The 16,999-nt window shown below is 46.4% G+C and overlaps 3 protein-coding genes across 3 annotated transcripts; 1 reads left to right on the forward strand and 2 right to left on the reverse strand.

Moving 5' to 3' along the window:
- Nucleotides 1-1,498: 1,498 nt before the first annotated feature.
- On the reverse strand, nucleotides 1,499-5,455 carry LOC135672892 (probable xyloglucan glycosyltransferase 9). The gene is made up of 5 exons (XM_065181364.1): nucleotides 4,273-5,455; nucleotides 3,870-4,178; nucleotides 3,489-3,779; nucleotides 3,275-3,388; nucleotides 1,499-2,482 (listed from the first exon to the last, which is right to left on the reverse strand). Exons 1-5 carry the CDS (start codon nucleotides 5,047-5,049, stop codon nucleotides 1,862-1,864), a joined length of 2,112 nt encoding a protein of 703 aa, XP_065037436.1. The 5' UTR covers nucleotides 5,050-5,455; the 3' UTR covers nucleotides 1,499-1,861.
- A 6,654-nt stretch (nucleotides 5,456-12,109) lies between these two features.
- Nucleotides 12,110-13,453, reverse strand: LOC135586845 (transcription factor MYB36-like). The gene is made up of 3 exons (XM_065185146.1): nucleotides 13,243-13,453; nucleotides 13,011-13,140; nucleotides 12,110-12,914 (listed from the first exon to the last, which is right to left on the reverse strand). Exons 1-3 carry the CDS (start codon nucleotides 13,376-13,378, stop codon nucleotides 12,335-12,337), a joined length of 846 nt encoding a protein of 281 aa, XP_065041218.1. The 5' UTR covers nucleotides 13,379-13,453; the 3' UTR covers nucleotides 12,110-12,334.
- Nucleotides 13,454-14,312: 859 nt separating this feature from the next.
- On the forward strand, nucleotides 14,313-15,038 carry LOC135675033 (agamous-like MADS-box protein AGL29). Its single transcript, XM_065185292.1, has one exon. The coding sequence runs from the start codon at nucleotides 14,313-14,315 to the stop codon at nucleotides 15,036-15,038; it is 726 nt and encodes a 241-aa protein (XP_065041364.1).
- Nucleotides 15,039-16,999: the final 1,961 nt, after the last annotated feature.

Genomic DNA, 16,999 nt, shown 5'->3' on the forward strand with positions numbered 1-16,999 from the left:
GTCTCTCTACGTTGTCCTTGTCTTCTTCCCTTTCTTTCTCTTCTTTTTCTGCCTTGTTCTCCTTCTTCTCTTTAGAATCTCGTGGCTCCAAAGATCTGCCTCGTTGCTACCTTTTTATAGCTTTAATCTGTCTCTAAAACACAGTCACCACACCCCATAATCTTAATTAGGGTTAGGTTAAGAGGAGGTGTGGGCTGTGGGCTGATAAAGCCCACATGAGCTGAATATGAGCCATCAGCCCAACAGTACAGAGAGAGGAGGCCCAAAGCAGCCGGTTCATCGGAAGTCGATCGAGACATCTGGGTACAGGACAACAGTGGGAAGAAGGAAGGTCAAACGAGGAAAGGAAGCCGAGGTTTGTAGGACAAACCGATACACGATCCAATACTGATACAGGCTTCAGATGTCATCTTCTTGCCTGGGAATGGTAACCATGCGGGTGTGCTTCTACCTTTCCTTCCCTGTTTTCTTCCAATTCTTAGAGCACCTATTTAGCATTCTTTGGATTCCACAACGAACACTTCCTGGGCAATGTTCATGGTGGTGATTCGGCCAACCTGAGGGCTGCACTAGGGATGAATCCTCTCCCTCTGAGCTCATGGATGATGCCATCCACCCATTGCCTGAGATGCTAGTGATTGCTGCATGGACAGATGCATACACCTCTCTGGGATTTCAAGCTACTGAAGAGGTTGGAGAGGGAAGGTTGTGATCCATGAGATGTGTGGGTTCTCTGCCTGTGTCCCTTTCCTGTGGTCTTCATGTGTTCTACATCTTCTCTACCATGTTATCAAGTCAGTCTCTACTGTAACTCTCAGAATAAGAATGTCATCTTTAATCACTACATCAGAATTGATCTAAGAAATCATATCTTGTAATTCAACTTTTGATGTAGTTAGTACGATTCAATCCACCAACCAACAAAGTGAAAGACTTGAAGCAACAACCTAACTTGATCTATTGTTACTATTACTATTATTGTTGTCATGTTCATTCCCAACCTGACAGTCTCATAATGGCTATAGACAACATATATTGTCTGCAAAGTTCTCCATGGACAACATGGTATGCAGACTGAGGAAGCTCCATGAAAACAATCCAAAACCAAGCCAATGCAAGCGATTTACAGCTCTGCAACATGAATTGGCTGCTTTACATCAAGAGAGCTGCCATGGAGGATGAACACATGTAGAACCCCACAGACAGCAAAACCAGGCTGGTTTTGATCCCCAGAAGGCAGGCAGACTGAGCTGTCTGTGGGTTTATTTTGTGTCATGGGAAGGTACAGCAGCTGTGACCAGGTTGACAGGATGAGCTCAAATTAATGACTGTTCCAATGATGCAAACTCATCTTCTCTAACCAAATTAACAAGATAATGATGAAAGCACTTATCAAATTAGAAGTTCAGTTTCGCACCGGGAATGAGTTCTGAAAGTAAAATTAGAAAAAGAGAAAAATAAACACATTCACCTGAACCATCATAACATTAGAAGAACATGGAATAAGAAATTGATCTTTTGCATCATGTAAAGGTAATATTGAAGTCATTCAGTGTCCTCATAGGAGGAATTCACAACATAATGATTCAACCTGAGCTTATTTCACTATCAACTGTCTTCAAACAGAAAGGAGAAACTTGTTTTTACTGTAGGTAAATTCCCCCCTGCACATCAAAAATTTCTTACAAAAGAATCATACCTGAAAGAATAAAGCATGCAGCAGGCTGAGAGTGGAACTATCTACATCTCCATAGAGAGGAAGTTTTACTTGATTTCTCTCCAGAAAGGGAAGGGAGGGGCATCACGTCGTGCACCCTTTCCCGAGCGACAATGTTTCTCTCCATGACTTAAAACTGCTATTTCAATCAATCTGCTCGCCTATCAGATCAAGGCCCACCAGTAGAAATGAGATTCCTTGGAACAGGAGGAAGTAGAAGTGGATACCCTGCGCCGACAGCAAGCTACGAGCGGAAGCAGTTAACAGAAGGAAAGCAAGTGCTAGCTCCTTCCGGTATATCCTATTGTGCTTCTTCTTTGATTCCTTTCTTGGTCGGGGTTCCTCCTTTGCCATCGATTCAAGGTTGGGTGCTGAGGCACCTCGCTGCTGCTTGGGCTCCTTCTTCACCAGAGAAATAAGATCACCCTCGGAGGAACGACCAGACTTCTTAGTGACAACCCATTCGTAGGCACTCCCAAGCTGGAAGAGACCCGAGATCATCGCGTTGAACTTGGTCACCGACATGGTGTTCTCGAATAGAAGATACGGGACAATAAAGGGGAAGGATCTCAGGGCTGGCAGGATGTTGAGGAAAGACATGGTCGCAGGTATGTAGCAGACTACCCATGCAGGAAGCTCAGCTTCAGGAACAAACATCGTTAGGGGGAGGATGATGCAGAAGAGGGTGAAGGAATAGAAAGGCAATATGAGTTTCCGGAGGAGGAAGAACAAAAATATTAAGTTGGACTTCTTCCAGAACCCAATCTGCAATAAGAACAACACAGTTCAGCATAAAAAAATTTCATGGTGCATTTCACTAAAACTTGATCAAGAGTTTAACAAACTGTTCGAGCCATCTGAAGAGTCGGTACACAGTGTCATACAAAAAAAAAAAAATTTGCCACAGCGGTTGGAGTGACATTTTCAACAACAGATAAAGGTGTATTAAAGTGCGAAATTGTTATAATGAGGTTAACTGAAGATAATGTTGCCAAAGTAGCATAAACACACCACTGCTGGACATTATTAAGAATAAATTGAAAAATATCTGTCTCGGTATCCATGCACAACATAATTCCACCAAGTTTGACATTTAATTCGTGCCAAGTTAAAAGAAAAACATATCAGCTAAGTTTATCCACAGTAAGATCTGTGTAAGAATAGCATGAATTTCTTTAAGGTAGTACATGCATACCTTATGTTCTGAAATACTAACCTCCGTACCTGATATCATTCATAACTTATAGGGTTCAAAGAAGATGTACATCGAACTTCAACCATATATTTCAGACATGACCATATAATGAAACAGACATGTTATCTCATCCACTATCAATTTTTCAGCTAAATTATGCAGTGATGCTGATGTATGTCGATTACAAGAAAATTAAACCAATGTACTTTTATCGACAAATTTAATTGAGCTGGTTGTTTCTTGGTTCCAAAAATCAACCTAGTTGGTTATTTCTGGCATGGATAATTAAAAAATTCAACAGGACAATATAAGTTTCAACTCATTAATGGAAACTCTTTTATGTTCAAGTTTATAGATCATACCTTAGATCTGATGATGTCTGGCAAGCAGAGCCTAAACAACTGCATAGGGCCTGAGTGCCACCGATGCTGCTGCTTTCTGTAAGCCTCATAGGACTCTGGCAACTCGCATTGGCACTGAACCAAGAATTCAGGCATGAAAAATAAATACTTCAAGATCCTCAAACGGTCATGTAAATAAAATTATAATTTGGATGATCCCACGGCCTCATCATACCTCCACGTCATTAAGGTAGATGAACTTCCATCCCTTTAGATGAGCACGAACTGCAATGTCCATGTCCTCGACCGTGGTCCTCTCCAGCCACCCTCCCGCATCCTCTAGTGCCTTGATCCTCCAAACGCCTGCCGTGCCGTTGAACCCAAAGAAGTTAATGAATACCCCGTTCACCTGCTGTTCCACCTCAAAGTGGAAGCACAGATTAATGTTCTGCAGCCGGGTCAGCAAATTCTCATCTTTGTTCACGAAAGACCATCTCGCCTGCACCAATCCCAGATCCTCGTTGCCCTGCAATTTCCAGAAAACAAGCTTTGCCTTTGAACGTTGAGCTGTGGATGACTACAGACAAAGCTAATAAAAGCTCAGACAAGGCCACACCTTGAAATGAGGCACAGTCCGCTTCAAGAAGTCGGGCATGGGCTGGAAGTCAGCATCAAATATGGCCACGAACTCGTAGTCCTTGACGTAGCTACAATTCATTGCCGACTTGAGGTTCCCTGCCTTGTAACCCTCTCGAATCACCCGATGTCGGTACATGATCCGAGCGCCGTTCTGCTGCCACTTCTCCACCTCGTCCCTGATCAAAGCCTGCGTTGTGGGGTCGTCGGAGTCATCCAACACTTGAACCAGAATGTTGGACCTCGGCCAATCCAAATTGCACACCGCAGCTATAGATTGCTGATACACCTGCAAATGCCAACAAAAGTGAACAAAGATTGTGACTTTGGCTAAAAGCGACGAAATAAAGACCCAAACATCCCAGCTTTTGGCCAAAGCTCACCTCCTTCTCATTGCACATGGGTATCTGGACTAGAACCATGGGGTAGTCCTCGCCGCCAGATTCGGGGTCCTCGGAGGCTCCGATGGAGCGCTTCGGCGCGGGCTTGATCCCTTTGAAGCGGATCCAGAAGCAGCCGAGGCAAAGGATGAGTCGATCGGCACTCTGGATAAGGAAGAGGACAACGCAGGCGTCCGCGAGGAACTGGAGCGGCGGAGCAATGTACTCCACCCGGAAGCGGACCCACCCGGCGTACAGCCACTCTAAGAGCCCTCGGGCTCCTGAGGACGAAGGGAGGACCAATCGCTGCATGGCCGCGGCGCTCAAATGCCAGCCTTTGATGTAGGCGGCGACCTCGAAGCCAAGAAGAACGACGGAGAGCCAGAGGAAGACCTTGATGCAGGAGTAGAACCGCGAGCGCAGCACGGGGCTCTCCTCCGGCGGGGAGGATGCGGCGTCGGAGTCCGTCCGCCCGGACGCGACGCGGCGGCGCACGGCGGACGCGAGGCCGACGGCAGCAGAGGCGATGGAGGTGAGGCACCCCGCTGCGCGGTGCGCCTTGAGGAGGAGCACCCACGTGATCTGCTTCGCGTTCTTCCCACGCGCACCCTTCTGCGTCCCTCCTCTGGCGGCGGCGAACTCCTCGCCGGCACCGTACTCATCATCATCGTCATCAGGGGACGATATCTCCGCGATGGACCAGTTGGGGTTCTCCATCTTGACGATCACCGGCGTTCCCCGGTGGGCGTCCTTGTCCCACCACCCGAACGACAGCGCCATCACCTCCACCCTCTTCGAACACGATCAAGATCCCACTTTTCCCGTATATTCAGCGTCGGCGAACGAATTCCTCCACGGATCCGAGCGCTTCGCGGTCGGAAACGAGGGACACGAGGGCAATGCAGCCTCCTCCGGCAGGAGAGAGCAAGAAAAGGTGGGATTTTTACCTCGAAAGCAGAGGACGCAGGAGGCGTCGAAGGGAGAGGAGGAACAAAAGCAGGTCCAACTGGAGCACCTTCTTCTTAAAGGCGTACCGTCGTGGTCTCGCGGTCTCTCGCCATCGGTTACGGATTGGAGGTAGGGGCGAGCTTGGTGCTCTCCTTCCCGGCAATAAGAAGGGCGCGACAAAGCCCACCAAGGGAAGCGAATAAAAGAACAGCTCAACACGTCTCTCGCCGATCCCCACAGTGTAAGACAGCAACGAAAAGGCGGGGTTTTTAATGGGTTTCCCATTATTACTGCGCCGTGTTACGGTTCCGAGTAAATTAAACTCAACCGAAGATGGAATTGCGAAGAAGAAGAGATGGTTACAGCTGGCGGCGATCGGAGAACAGAGCCGATGCAACAGTACAAATACAACCATTTCATCTCTCCTTCCAATTTTTCCCATTCAATACGCAGCTGCGACAACAATAAAGAAGAAAAGATTCGCTTGGAGATCTGTTCTCTGTCTGAGGTTTTGTCTCCATTTCCTCCCCCCCTCCTTTGAAATGATTTCCTCCTTTTCTTTTGAGATAGATATACAGTTAAAAAACACTAATAGAAACGTTTCCAAAAAGATGAAACATATCCGAAAAAACCAAAGCCATATTTGGTCGATCAGATTTTTCGATCAGAATCATCATATTTATTCACGTGTTTTCGGAAAATGATTCGTAGGGAATGTTGTAAAAAGCATCGAAGAGGTGAGCACCGACACTGGAATTCGACAACAAGAAACATGTTTTTCCCTGTTCACAGCCACAGGAAACTAACAACTGATAAGCCTGCAGTAGTAATTATCAAAGAAATGCTTCTTACAACACCCTGTAATGTTTCCAAAAACATTTGCGTGACCGGTAGCCGCGCTGTGGCGCCAACACATGTAACCGCGTACTACCTGCACAGATCTGTGCCGGTGGGCTGGTCCAGGGTGGTGCCCCCATCACGGCCGTCAAAACTCCATCAGATCAGACGTATGGGACGGCTGTCTTGGCGTCCATCAATGACGCGCCACAAGCGTGCGTGTCTTGCCGCCTTCACACGTGCCAACTTCCTACTATACAGATTTCTCGTCACCCAACCTTTATCCGCTCTCTGATCGAGGAGGAATTGCGGGGCCGAGACCGGGTAAGCCGACGGGTAACTCGGTTTCGTAGAAATTGAAGGTATCCGTGGTTCGCGGGCACGTCAGTAATAAGAAGGAGCTGATGAGGGCGAATAAGTAAATGAGGGGTTTTCTATAGCACCGACGGCAGGGGGCCACGTGGGGATTTGAGCGACAAGGAAACGTGACGAGGTGGGGCCCGCGATCTCGGCCAATGGAGCGGGCCCGGCCGGACCGGCCCCGGTTCGTGCGGCCGCCTGTCGTGCCTGCCCTCTCCCGTCTCCTTCTCCTTGTCGTCTTCTTTCCTCCCTCTCGCCAATAATACATATGGGGTGGGATGAATCCGTAGCTTCAACACATGTAACAGTCGAAACCCCATGCAGAAAGAAGAATACTCTCTCCCCTCCCTCCATCCCTCCCTCCCTCTCTTTGTTGACTTTAGACTCCTTGACTTGCATTACCAGCAAAAACAGAAGGTATTTGTCCTGCATTGAGAGTAAAGAAATCAGGAGGACTATGGAGGGCAAACCAAATGGCAGCGAGGCATCTCGTAAGCATGATTGCACTCAACAACTCATCCCCACCAAAGGGAAGAACACTTCAACTAAACAACTCACCCCCACCGAGGGGAGGAACCCTTCAACACAACTTTTAGGAAGCTTCTACCGCTCTCCAACCATCCACAGCTTTACTCTCAGCTTCGCAGAATCTGCGATCTTTTCATGTCCACCTGCTTCCTCGCCTTGCTTTGTCAGAAAAAAGTGGGTGTTCTTTTCAGCATCGAAGTGAACGATGGTCACCTGGCCACTGTGCTTATGGTTGAGACTAAGCTTATCTGCAAGACTCGGTAAGATTTGTAGGTTAAATTCCATCCTGTTATGCAAATTATGCGTGGAGATATATTATTACAAACAGAATCTGCGTTTTGGCTGAACATTTGGATATCAGGAAGAGCATTAAACTCCTAATGGGAACATTTTGACTGTCCAAAGTATTATGATGTGTTGGACCATCACCGACAGTGCCTGTTAACGATGCGGTGGTTTGACTCGATCATGAAGATCTTAGGAGGAAGACAAATCCAACGTAGAAAGCCAACATTGCACCCATGTGCTTTTGTCTTTCTTTTCTTTTTTGTGTGTCCTTAAACCTATTTGATTTGGTAGCATATTCGCACAAGCGGAAGGATCCCTCTCCAGTAAGATTTGCCATGTCAAGTTTATGTCTAGAATTAACTTCAGTAGCGTTAAGATATATTTTGATCGTTCGAGATATCTATCGGGTATCCAAAATCAATCATGGTTCTCCTTTGAACTTATGACAAGATTGGCATATAGAAATACTTTGGTTCCGAAAGATCCATCTGATGCTTAAGAGGAATGTATGAGTAACCTCTTTGTCTAATAGCACACTCCAAGTCCTTTTTTTAGTGGTCTTTGACCAAAGCAAGCAGGAGTTAACTCGATGAAGTGGTCAACTGCGGAATCACAATTCTAAAATAATAAAGCTGACATGAATTCTACGCCAAGATGGCATTTGACTGAACTGCTACGTATAGGTGTTCTCTGTCATTGTTTTTTGTATGTGTTTGAAACCTAGTGTGCATGTATCTGACTTTGTTTTCCCACCGTTTTACAGCCTTCGTGCATGCAAGTCTAGGAAGGTTTGATAGTGGAAGAAGATGTGGATGGGAAGAAAGATGCTATGAACCTAATAATTGAAGGCAGTTCCAACCTCATCAAGGTTGACATACGAGGTCATGAAGTCTCATTATCTTTGGTTGAACTGTGAAATGCCATGCACGTTGCTTGTTCTCCTTTTGTGTGGCATCCAACTTATTTGTCTCGGAGACTCAACTCCACGAAAAGGATTCATATCGGTAGTGTCTTCATGTCTTGTCTTTTCTCTTTCTTTCATCGGGGAAGGGTTGGGTATCCACAGCCACATCTTCCATCAGGACGATCGATATGGAACAGGAGTCCTATTAATATTCTTAGGTGCTGCATTAAGTTGTGACAGCAAATCTTGTTCCTCATATATTGATTGCAATTGTCTGCACTAGCGTGCAAGTATTTGATTACTGTGTCCCATTAATAGATCTACTATGCTAAGCTGCTCATGTAGATTTCAGCTGACTTAATAAACTCTATAATCTATGCAACCAAAACACTAAGATCTTATGGTGGGCTTCCTAACACTAAAAGTCAACAAGTTTAACAAATAAATTGATCTCCAAACTCAACTACTTCAGAATCAGACAATCAGCAATTTAGGAACGATCGTTTAATTTCGATTTGGAATCCGATCCATCTTTTTATTTATTATTATTATTTTTTCTTTCGGTTTGGAACTGAATCGAAATTGAATCGCTAGAAGCTAGTTCCAGTTTGGCTCGATTACGAACCGTAGAACGATTAATCGATTATAGTTTTGATTTTTGACAAACTCGATCTCGATTCGAATCGAATGTAGGTCAAGACTAACTCCACCTTTTCATTAGAAACAGTCATGAAGCTACTAAAGCTTTCTGTTTTTTTGTTGTATATAGAGTATGTTTAGGATGAACTACAATATACACCTCTAGAGAATGCTGAGATTGAATCATTGCATTCATAGTATCATTTTGTTTACATGATCAGCAGATAAAGGAACAGCTGAAGTGATTCCAGTCATCTCATTAATCTATTAGGTTACCATTGAGGTACCAACACCACACATGCGTAATTTAGAGATCTAAGAAAAGATAGAAGGCTTTACTGAACAGTTAAAGAGTGGCCCAAACAGCTGTTGTGATGGTGGCACATTTACTCGTATATCAACTGATGCCTTTTGTCACAAGTTGTAATATCTTTCTCAAGATACTGTTCAGAAATGGAGTTTTACTGCATTTGCATGGTTGACATAAGAGTGTTAACCTTACAATGATGGTGGTACTCACACCAGTTGCCAACATTAATAGTCGCATGGTTACTATGTTTGGGGAAGGCTGGTGACTCTAGATGAGACACCAGATTGCTTTCTGCACACTGAATCCAACAACATTATCATGCTCTCCAAATCTGTAATATCCAGTCTGGATCCAGAAATCTATCAGCAGAAGAGTTATCTCAAGATTCTCCATTAGCATGTGCACTTGATCTCCAAGGATGCTACTGTTCCATGCTCATTTGGATTGCTGATGAATCTGGACATTTCAGATCAGTAGTACTCCCTGTGAAATGAATTATAGTGGAGGTTTCAAGAGCTACCAATTACCTTGCAGTGAGGTAATAGATCGAGCATTCGGTCTGTTAATTACATGGTTGATATGATGGTACTGAAGAGTTGTTGTGTCATTGCCCACAACCTGTCTGTTCTTTCGGCTGAAGCATAAAGGCAATGTTTCCTTATCATCAAGCTAACATCTCAAAGAACAACTTTCTGAAAACATTGGACATCTGATACATCTCATCATCCTCGGTAAGGGTTGGAACACATGAATTCATCCCATCTCAGATGAGCAAAACCTTCGGAACATCTGAGGTTACTGAACTTTCGACTGAACAAACTGTGAAATGGAAAACCTTGTCATTAATTGGCTCCATCAGGACATCTGCCTCCTTCTTGCAATTTTTTGAAGAGGGAAGATGCTAGCTAGACATAGGATTTGAGTTCTTCCAATTCCACCTTGTAATAACAAGACAAGGACCAGTTCAGTGTGTTTCTGAGCTTCAATCTTGAAACAAAAAAGTCAACCCTTCTTAGTGTCACTTGTCTTCTCCAAGTTAGATTGACCATATTGCATTTACTCAATTTAATGCTTTGGACAACCCATGTTGGGCCTTCTTTAATGGGACTGTACCCTAGAGAAAACTTCAACAGTGTTGGGCACCATATGTAGGGGCAGCCCAAATATGTAAAGATAACCAGGAAGGTTGACCTCAGGAAAAAAACCATGGAATATATATATATATATTCTATCATTTTTATTCTTTTTGGAATGCAGAAAAAGAAAATTAAAATTTGGCCTCTCTTTATAAAGATGACTTAACAAACTATGGGAGAAAAAATGAGTGGGAGAAGCTATCTTTTTATTTTATGGAGAAAATATTCATAAAAAATTATTAATGTTTCTATATATTCAGATAATAAATTTTCATTTTTTTATTTTCCTGTCAACAAATAACACAAAAAGTTAAAAAAAAAAAAAATTTTCATGATCTTATTTTGTGTGCTCAAGAACTTCAAGCCTTTACGCGGGAGATATTATAATACCTACATGTCATTGTATATTTGAGTCTCAACATTTTTTATCTAAATATTTTTAAGTTATGATTAATACGTAAAAAAGTTAATTGACTGATTATCGGATCGATTATCTAGTGACAACGGATTAGTATTATAATATGTTAACCCTTAGTTTTTAGAGATACATTAAAAGAAGAAAATATTTGATGAGCAATGAAGTTACCTCACATACATTGCATCATCATCAACCATGGCCATGTGAAGCTCGTGGTATCTCAAAAATCTCATCAAATCTCTTATTTTACGTAAAGGTAAATCATTTCCTTAGCCTTTACTTCTTCCTTGTTGGCGATGTTACTTGCGCTGTCACCCTCTTCCTCCTTTCATGTATCCATGGCTCGACTACATCAGCTTCTCTCCGTCAGCGTTTGTCTTGGCATCATTAGAACTATCTAAACGCAATCTAAAGAAATCAGGCCATCTCAACATTCCACTAGATTAAAGTCTCTTTAATATCCTTGACAACAGAATCAGAGCCTGGCGACAGCTTCCTCTTGGAAGCGGAATCATCAACGATCGTACTTAGCGGTTGTCCCGAGACAAACGAGGAGTAAATTATCTTGGGCTGGTGCTAATTATTAGGAGACGCCACAAAAGTGAGGACGCTTTTATCTCGGTGACTGCCTCTGTCATGGAATAAACAACACTGAGATTTGCATGGATGTATTTCTTTGACGAGGATGAGTGTAGATTCTTGGGTTTTGTCTTGCATTCCTTGCGAAAGGATAGCTTGTTGGCCTCTCGATTTTGTTTAGCCTGGCTGGGTTGCACATGATATCGAAGGTGTCACGCTTGTGACATATTGTATGGGCCTGTTTGTTTCAGCACCTTGCTCGGTGCAGGAATAATATTTCCATCTCGCTTTACCAGTCTTTCTCAGAGCGCAGCAATCAGATCGATAGCAGAATGGAGATCGCTGCACTTCTCATGATACAGTTTTTTTGGAGATGTGGTAAGGTTCAGATTCCGGAGAACAAATTCCTCGGGTTATCCTTTTTCTTCGGCAATTAAACTTGCTTTAAGCAGATACATCACCTAATCGTGCTTGACAAGTGTGTCAGTCGTTTAGGTCTTCAAGAACTAACCAGATAAGTGTTGTGTTTCGGTTCAACAACAGTGATAGATGATCACAATCATGTTATTAGGTCGATGAGGAGAATGTGCTCAGAGGATCAAAGTCACTTTTCCTTTTCGCTTTTGCATGAGGGCATAAGAAAGAGGAGATTCGATCAGCACGAGCATCTATCTGAGGTGATCAGTCATCAGAACATTATATTGGGAGTGAGATCGACAACAATTTCATCGAAGAACTATCTATAATTTCATCTTATAGTACAACATAATGATGCCTCCAAGCTGGTTCCCATGAGACTTTACAGCAGGGTATTAACATCTCAGGTTGGAAAAGCTTCCATCCTGGAAATGTGAATATGATGGATGGCTCAGTATGATTCTTACACCACTCATGGATTCCAATCCCATCATCACATGGGGAGAACACCCAACAAGTGTTGCCATCTCTCTCTCACCAATCACCAAAGCCTTTTGGTCAGCCAAAGTGGCCGAGTTTGATTCAGCATATTACAGACCAAAATAATCACCATAAGATTGAGCTTATTAGGGTTCTTTCGAGAAATACATACTCTTTCTTGTACATTGCATCTATCTTCCAACGGATACCGTCGCATCCCCTCATAACCTCCTTTCATCGTATATGTTTGGGTACAGAAAAGGGCTCACCTCATTCCAGTTCATGTTCTCCTCCGACTTAGTAGCTGCGTTGCTCTCATCCACCGGGCGGTCCGCCCCTTCCATCTTCGTGAGGTTGAATCGAAGTATCTCGTCGAGCTCGGTCGAAAAGCTAGTGGGACATAGCAAAGCTTGAGCACCTGAGTTCTGCTGTAACGAAGACCATGCCAAGCTAAAGGGGTCGTCGTAGATCTGCTGCTGGTGAACTGTTGATGGCATGACAAGAGAATTACTTGCATCTCCATCGTCAGAGTCTCTCACTCCATGCTCATTCCTCATGGACGCCTGTCCCTGGCCGACGTCATGGCATACGTGATCGATCGGATACGTTAGAGCAGGTTGATGGGGCCATCCGGTGATGCCGAGATTTCCATGACCATCTCCCCTACTTTCTTGCTTTGGGTCGGCGGCAGAAGTCTCCTTTCGCTGCTTGCCTAAAAACTTCTTCTTCAGCTTTGTATTCCAGTAGTTCTTGACGTCGTTGTCTGTCCTTCCGGGCAACTGTGACGCGATGATAGACCACCTATCGGCCGCCGGCCACCGACGCGAGAGAGCACATGAGCAAAGCATCAAAGGATACATAAACAAACACATGCATGCTGATCTATCCGGTGATCACCTGCTACCGATGCTTATATAGAGGCGGAATATGATGTTGTCTTCTTCCTCGGAGAACCCTCCATGCTTGATGTTAGGCCGAAGGTAGTTCAGCCACCGGAGGCGGCAGCTCTTACCGCAACGCTTCAGGCCTAATCATGCAACGAAGGAACACGAGACACCATGTGAATGTGACACAAATTTGCTTGCTAGGATTCGATCTGAAGGTGGAAGACAAAAAGTGTAGCATATACCGATCTTGTGGGGGAGGGCGATCCAGTTGCCGCCGGTGCCGTGCTGCTCGATGTAGGATTTGAGCTTGGCGTCCTCTTCGGGCGACCACGAGCCTTTCTTCACGTTGGCTTTGTCACAGCAGGGTGCTCTCCCCATACCGCTTGCCTCGTGCTTCCTTCCTTCCTTCCTTCCTTCACCAAGTTGTGGTCTTGAGACTTGAGAACAAGGGGGAGGCAGCAACGCTTGAATGCCTATATATGATTGATGTATACCTGCGGTGGGTGCTGAATGACACTCATGCAGAAATATTAAGGCAGATGGAGCACATGACAGCAGATGAAATGCATATAAATTTATGCCTTTACGCAATTCTTGCAAGAAACATTTGCATAAGTCGTAAACAAATTAAAAGGCCTTTGACAAAGTCGGATGGATAGGTAATCAAACTTTAGAGCGAAAACTACTGCTTTGTTATGAATCTAACCACTCTCCCAAGTTCTTAGAATGGGATCTCTATCTGAAGCAAAATGATATGCATCAGTTAATGCAGTCAGGCGAGCTTTTCTCTTAGTAGAAGAATAAATGATGACTTCAGTAAAAGATTTGCTGACCAAATTCTCACGTCCTATCCAACCCCATCAACCACGTCATCTCGACACATCAGACGACCGAGATTGACATTAACAGAGGCCCAATCGAGGGCCGGTGGCCCAAATTAAGCGGCCCAGATTGGAGGCAGGTACGGTGTTTTTGTACAGTGGACCGTTGAAAGGCGTATGGTTTAAGACCTGCTGTTTTGATTGGGGAGCGGAAAGCTTTGACGCAAACCAAGCAAATTACGAGTGTTCACTGAACACAGTCACCGTCATCGCAATTCCAATGTAGCGAGTACGTCCCAATTCTCCAGCGTTCACTGAACTCGGCCTCTCGGGATGGCGACCATATCCGGTAAGGAGTGACATAAACATTTGCTCGTTGTGACGATGTTTGCGGGGAGTTGCCAAAACACCCCCCCGGTTTGTCGTGGAATCCATGCCTACTTAAGCCGCGGGCGTCGCCCCGAGTTCCTCCTTCGTCGTCGGAAGTAGTCATGGCGAAGAAAGGCGTCACCAGCCAAGGGCGCAGGAAGATCGAGATCAAGAAGATACAGAACGAGGACGCCCGGCACGTTTGCTTCTCGAAGAGGAAGGCCGGCATCTTCGCCAAGGCCAGCGACATCTCCACGCTGTGCGGGGCGGACGTGGCGCTGGTGGTGTACTCGCCGGCGGGGAATCCGTACTCGTTCGGCAGCCCGGCGGTGGACCCGGTGGTCGACCGGTTCCTTTCTGCCAGCTTGATCCACGGCGGCTCAGCCCACGACGTGGGCCGAAGCCACTTGACGCAGCAGCTGAACCAGCAGTACATGGAGGTCTCCAAGCAGCTGGAGGCGTCCAAGGCCCGGAAGATGATACTGCAGGAGCGGCTGGCGGGGGTGGTCCAGTCTCAGGAGATCGAGTGGGCCAAGAACAACATCGACCACCTCGGCCTGGAACAACTCGAGCGGCTCAAGGACGCCTTCGAGCGTCTCAAGGGCAGAGCCGACGCCAGGATCCAGGACATCCTGGGGACTGGGCAGAGGATGGCGCTGCACCAGCCGCAGCCACCGCCGCCTTCGATGATGGGATTCGGGGTTCCTCCGGTGGGTGCCGCCTCCTCCTCGACGTCGTACCACCCGGTCTGGACATTCAATACATTGCAGGTGCCGAACCAGGTGGAACCGGATCCGTATCAGGCACAGTGGCTTGGCAGTAGCATGGGTTACATGCATGAACCCTGACCTCAATCCTCTTCTCTCTCTCTCTGTGCTTCGAATCGTTTCGTTTGTGAGCCTAACTTGATGCTTTGAACAATTCGTGCTAGCATTGCAGTGATAGATGACGGAATAATGTTCCTGAACTTTATTTTATTTTATAGAACTAAATTATATTTACTATGAATGCTGAATATTTGCATACTTTCTGCATCATCAAACTCTCTTATGTTAGAGTGTTGTTAGTGTTCTTATATTTTAAATGTAATCCGTGGATTTGTATAGGGTGAAACCATTAATCGTGTGTAATCAAACCATCCCAAAAGGGCAAATTTGTGTTCGACTCCGCTCCATTTTGGCAAGAAAGGTGACGAAGAGAGACGCTTCAATAGAAGATTGTGCTTTGCTTTCGAGAATTGAAGGGAAGAATATGGATGTTTTGGCTCCGCAATTACTGACGTTGAGCTCATGATATACGTAGAATTTATTGTCCATCTTATTGCATGTAGTTTGGACGCAGATTCACATGTCACATACTCTGATACGTAGTTTCTTAAAGACTCTAATCAAATGACTCATCTTGTTCTTCCTCGTCTTCTCTTTGGATCTCAATCATCGTTAGTGTCCCTGCAAGGTGCCTAATTCTCATCGTATATATGCATGCACATCCAGTAGAGAAAGATGGGTTAACCTACAGAAGCTTGGTCTCTGATATGTGTCATGCCAAGCCCTCGACTCCATGAAAGACTTCGTTCCTTGTCATGCAGCGACGACCTGATGCGTACTGTTGCGGGAAACAACTGTATGCCGTGGCCTCGGGGCTGACATGGCTTGGTTCGGGTCCGAATGCGCGGGGATCCGGCGTGGCGCTCCTTGGTACAGCCGGGGTGGCCTGTCGCGGTAGTCCGGATGGGAGGGTGGCACGGGGATGAAGTCTGATCGCTTCTTCGGGGAGGTGCGACCCTGCCTTCATTCCTGCACACAGGTCGGGTCGGAAGCTCGGCCCGACCCCTCCGACGATCAAGTTAGCGATGTGGAGAGGGTTTTGGAGGAAGAGATGCCCCTGTGCCAGTGTTGGGTGTTCGTCCCCTTAGAGTCGTCGGGAACGCCCTGCACATCAAGGCGTCAGAAGTCTCATACAGCGCCATTTGGGCGCGAAACGCGGCTACGTGATCCGCGGGGTCAGCGGCGCCGTCATAGGCGTCGAGGGATGGGAGCCGGAAGTGTGGTGGAATCACTTGATCCTGTATTTCGGGTGCGAACGGTGATCCTTGGTATCCGTCTGCCCCGAGCTCCCCCTTTGTCCTACGAACCTCCTGCTGTACTTCGTCAAGGCGTCGATTGAAGAGGCGCAGCTGGGCTCGCAGGGCGTTGGTCGAGTCCGCGGGCGGTACCTCAGGCTCTGGACGGCTCAACATGTCTTCCGCCTCTCGGTCTACGAGCTGGGTCGTTCGGTTTCGAGGCGAGGCCGGGGGCTCGGGGAGCGGCACACGCGTTCGGACTTGGGGCTCACGCTGTTGCGAAGGCTGGGTTACCTGCGGGGGCGTCGGCTGGGAGACGAGCGGGATGATAGTCTGCATCACGCCCGCTAGTGCTCGGACTTGGTGAGCAAGATTGTGGAAGGCTTCGGGCGAAACGGGTGAGGGGCCAACGGGGACGTCGGGTGGTGACAAGCCTGGGTCGTTGAACAGCCGCCAATAGTGCTCCGATGTCATGGAAGGGCACTCGTCACGAGGTCCATCCCGGAGGGGATGTTCTTCTGGGGTGTTGACCGGGCGTGACCCCATGGCTGCGGGTTTGCCAAAGTGGATCTGCTGATTGTTTGACATTCGGGCCCTCCTTCTAGCGCCAAAATGTTGCGGGAAACAACTGTATGCCGTGGCCTTGGGGCTGACACGGCTTGGTTCGGGTCCGAATGCGCGGGGATCCGGTGTGGCGCTCCTCGGTACAGCCGGGGTGGCCTGTCGCGGTGGTCCAGATGGGAGGGT

This window comes from Musa acuminata, chromosome BXJ1-5 (assembly GCF_036884655.1).
Source record: "Musa acuminata AAA Group cultivar baxijiao chromosome BXJ1-5, Cavendish_Baxijiao_AAA, whole genome shotgun sequence".
In the NCBI taxonomy this organism is placed as follows: domain Eukaryota; kingdom Viridiplantae; phylum Streptophyta; class Magnoliopsida; order Zingiberales; family Musaceae; genus Musa; species Musa acuminata.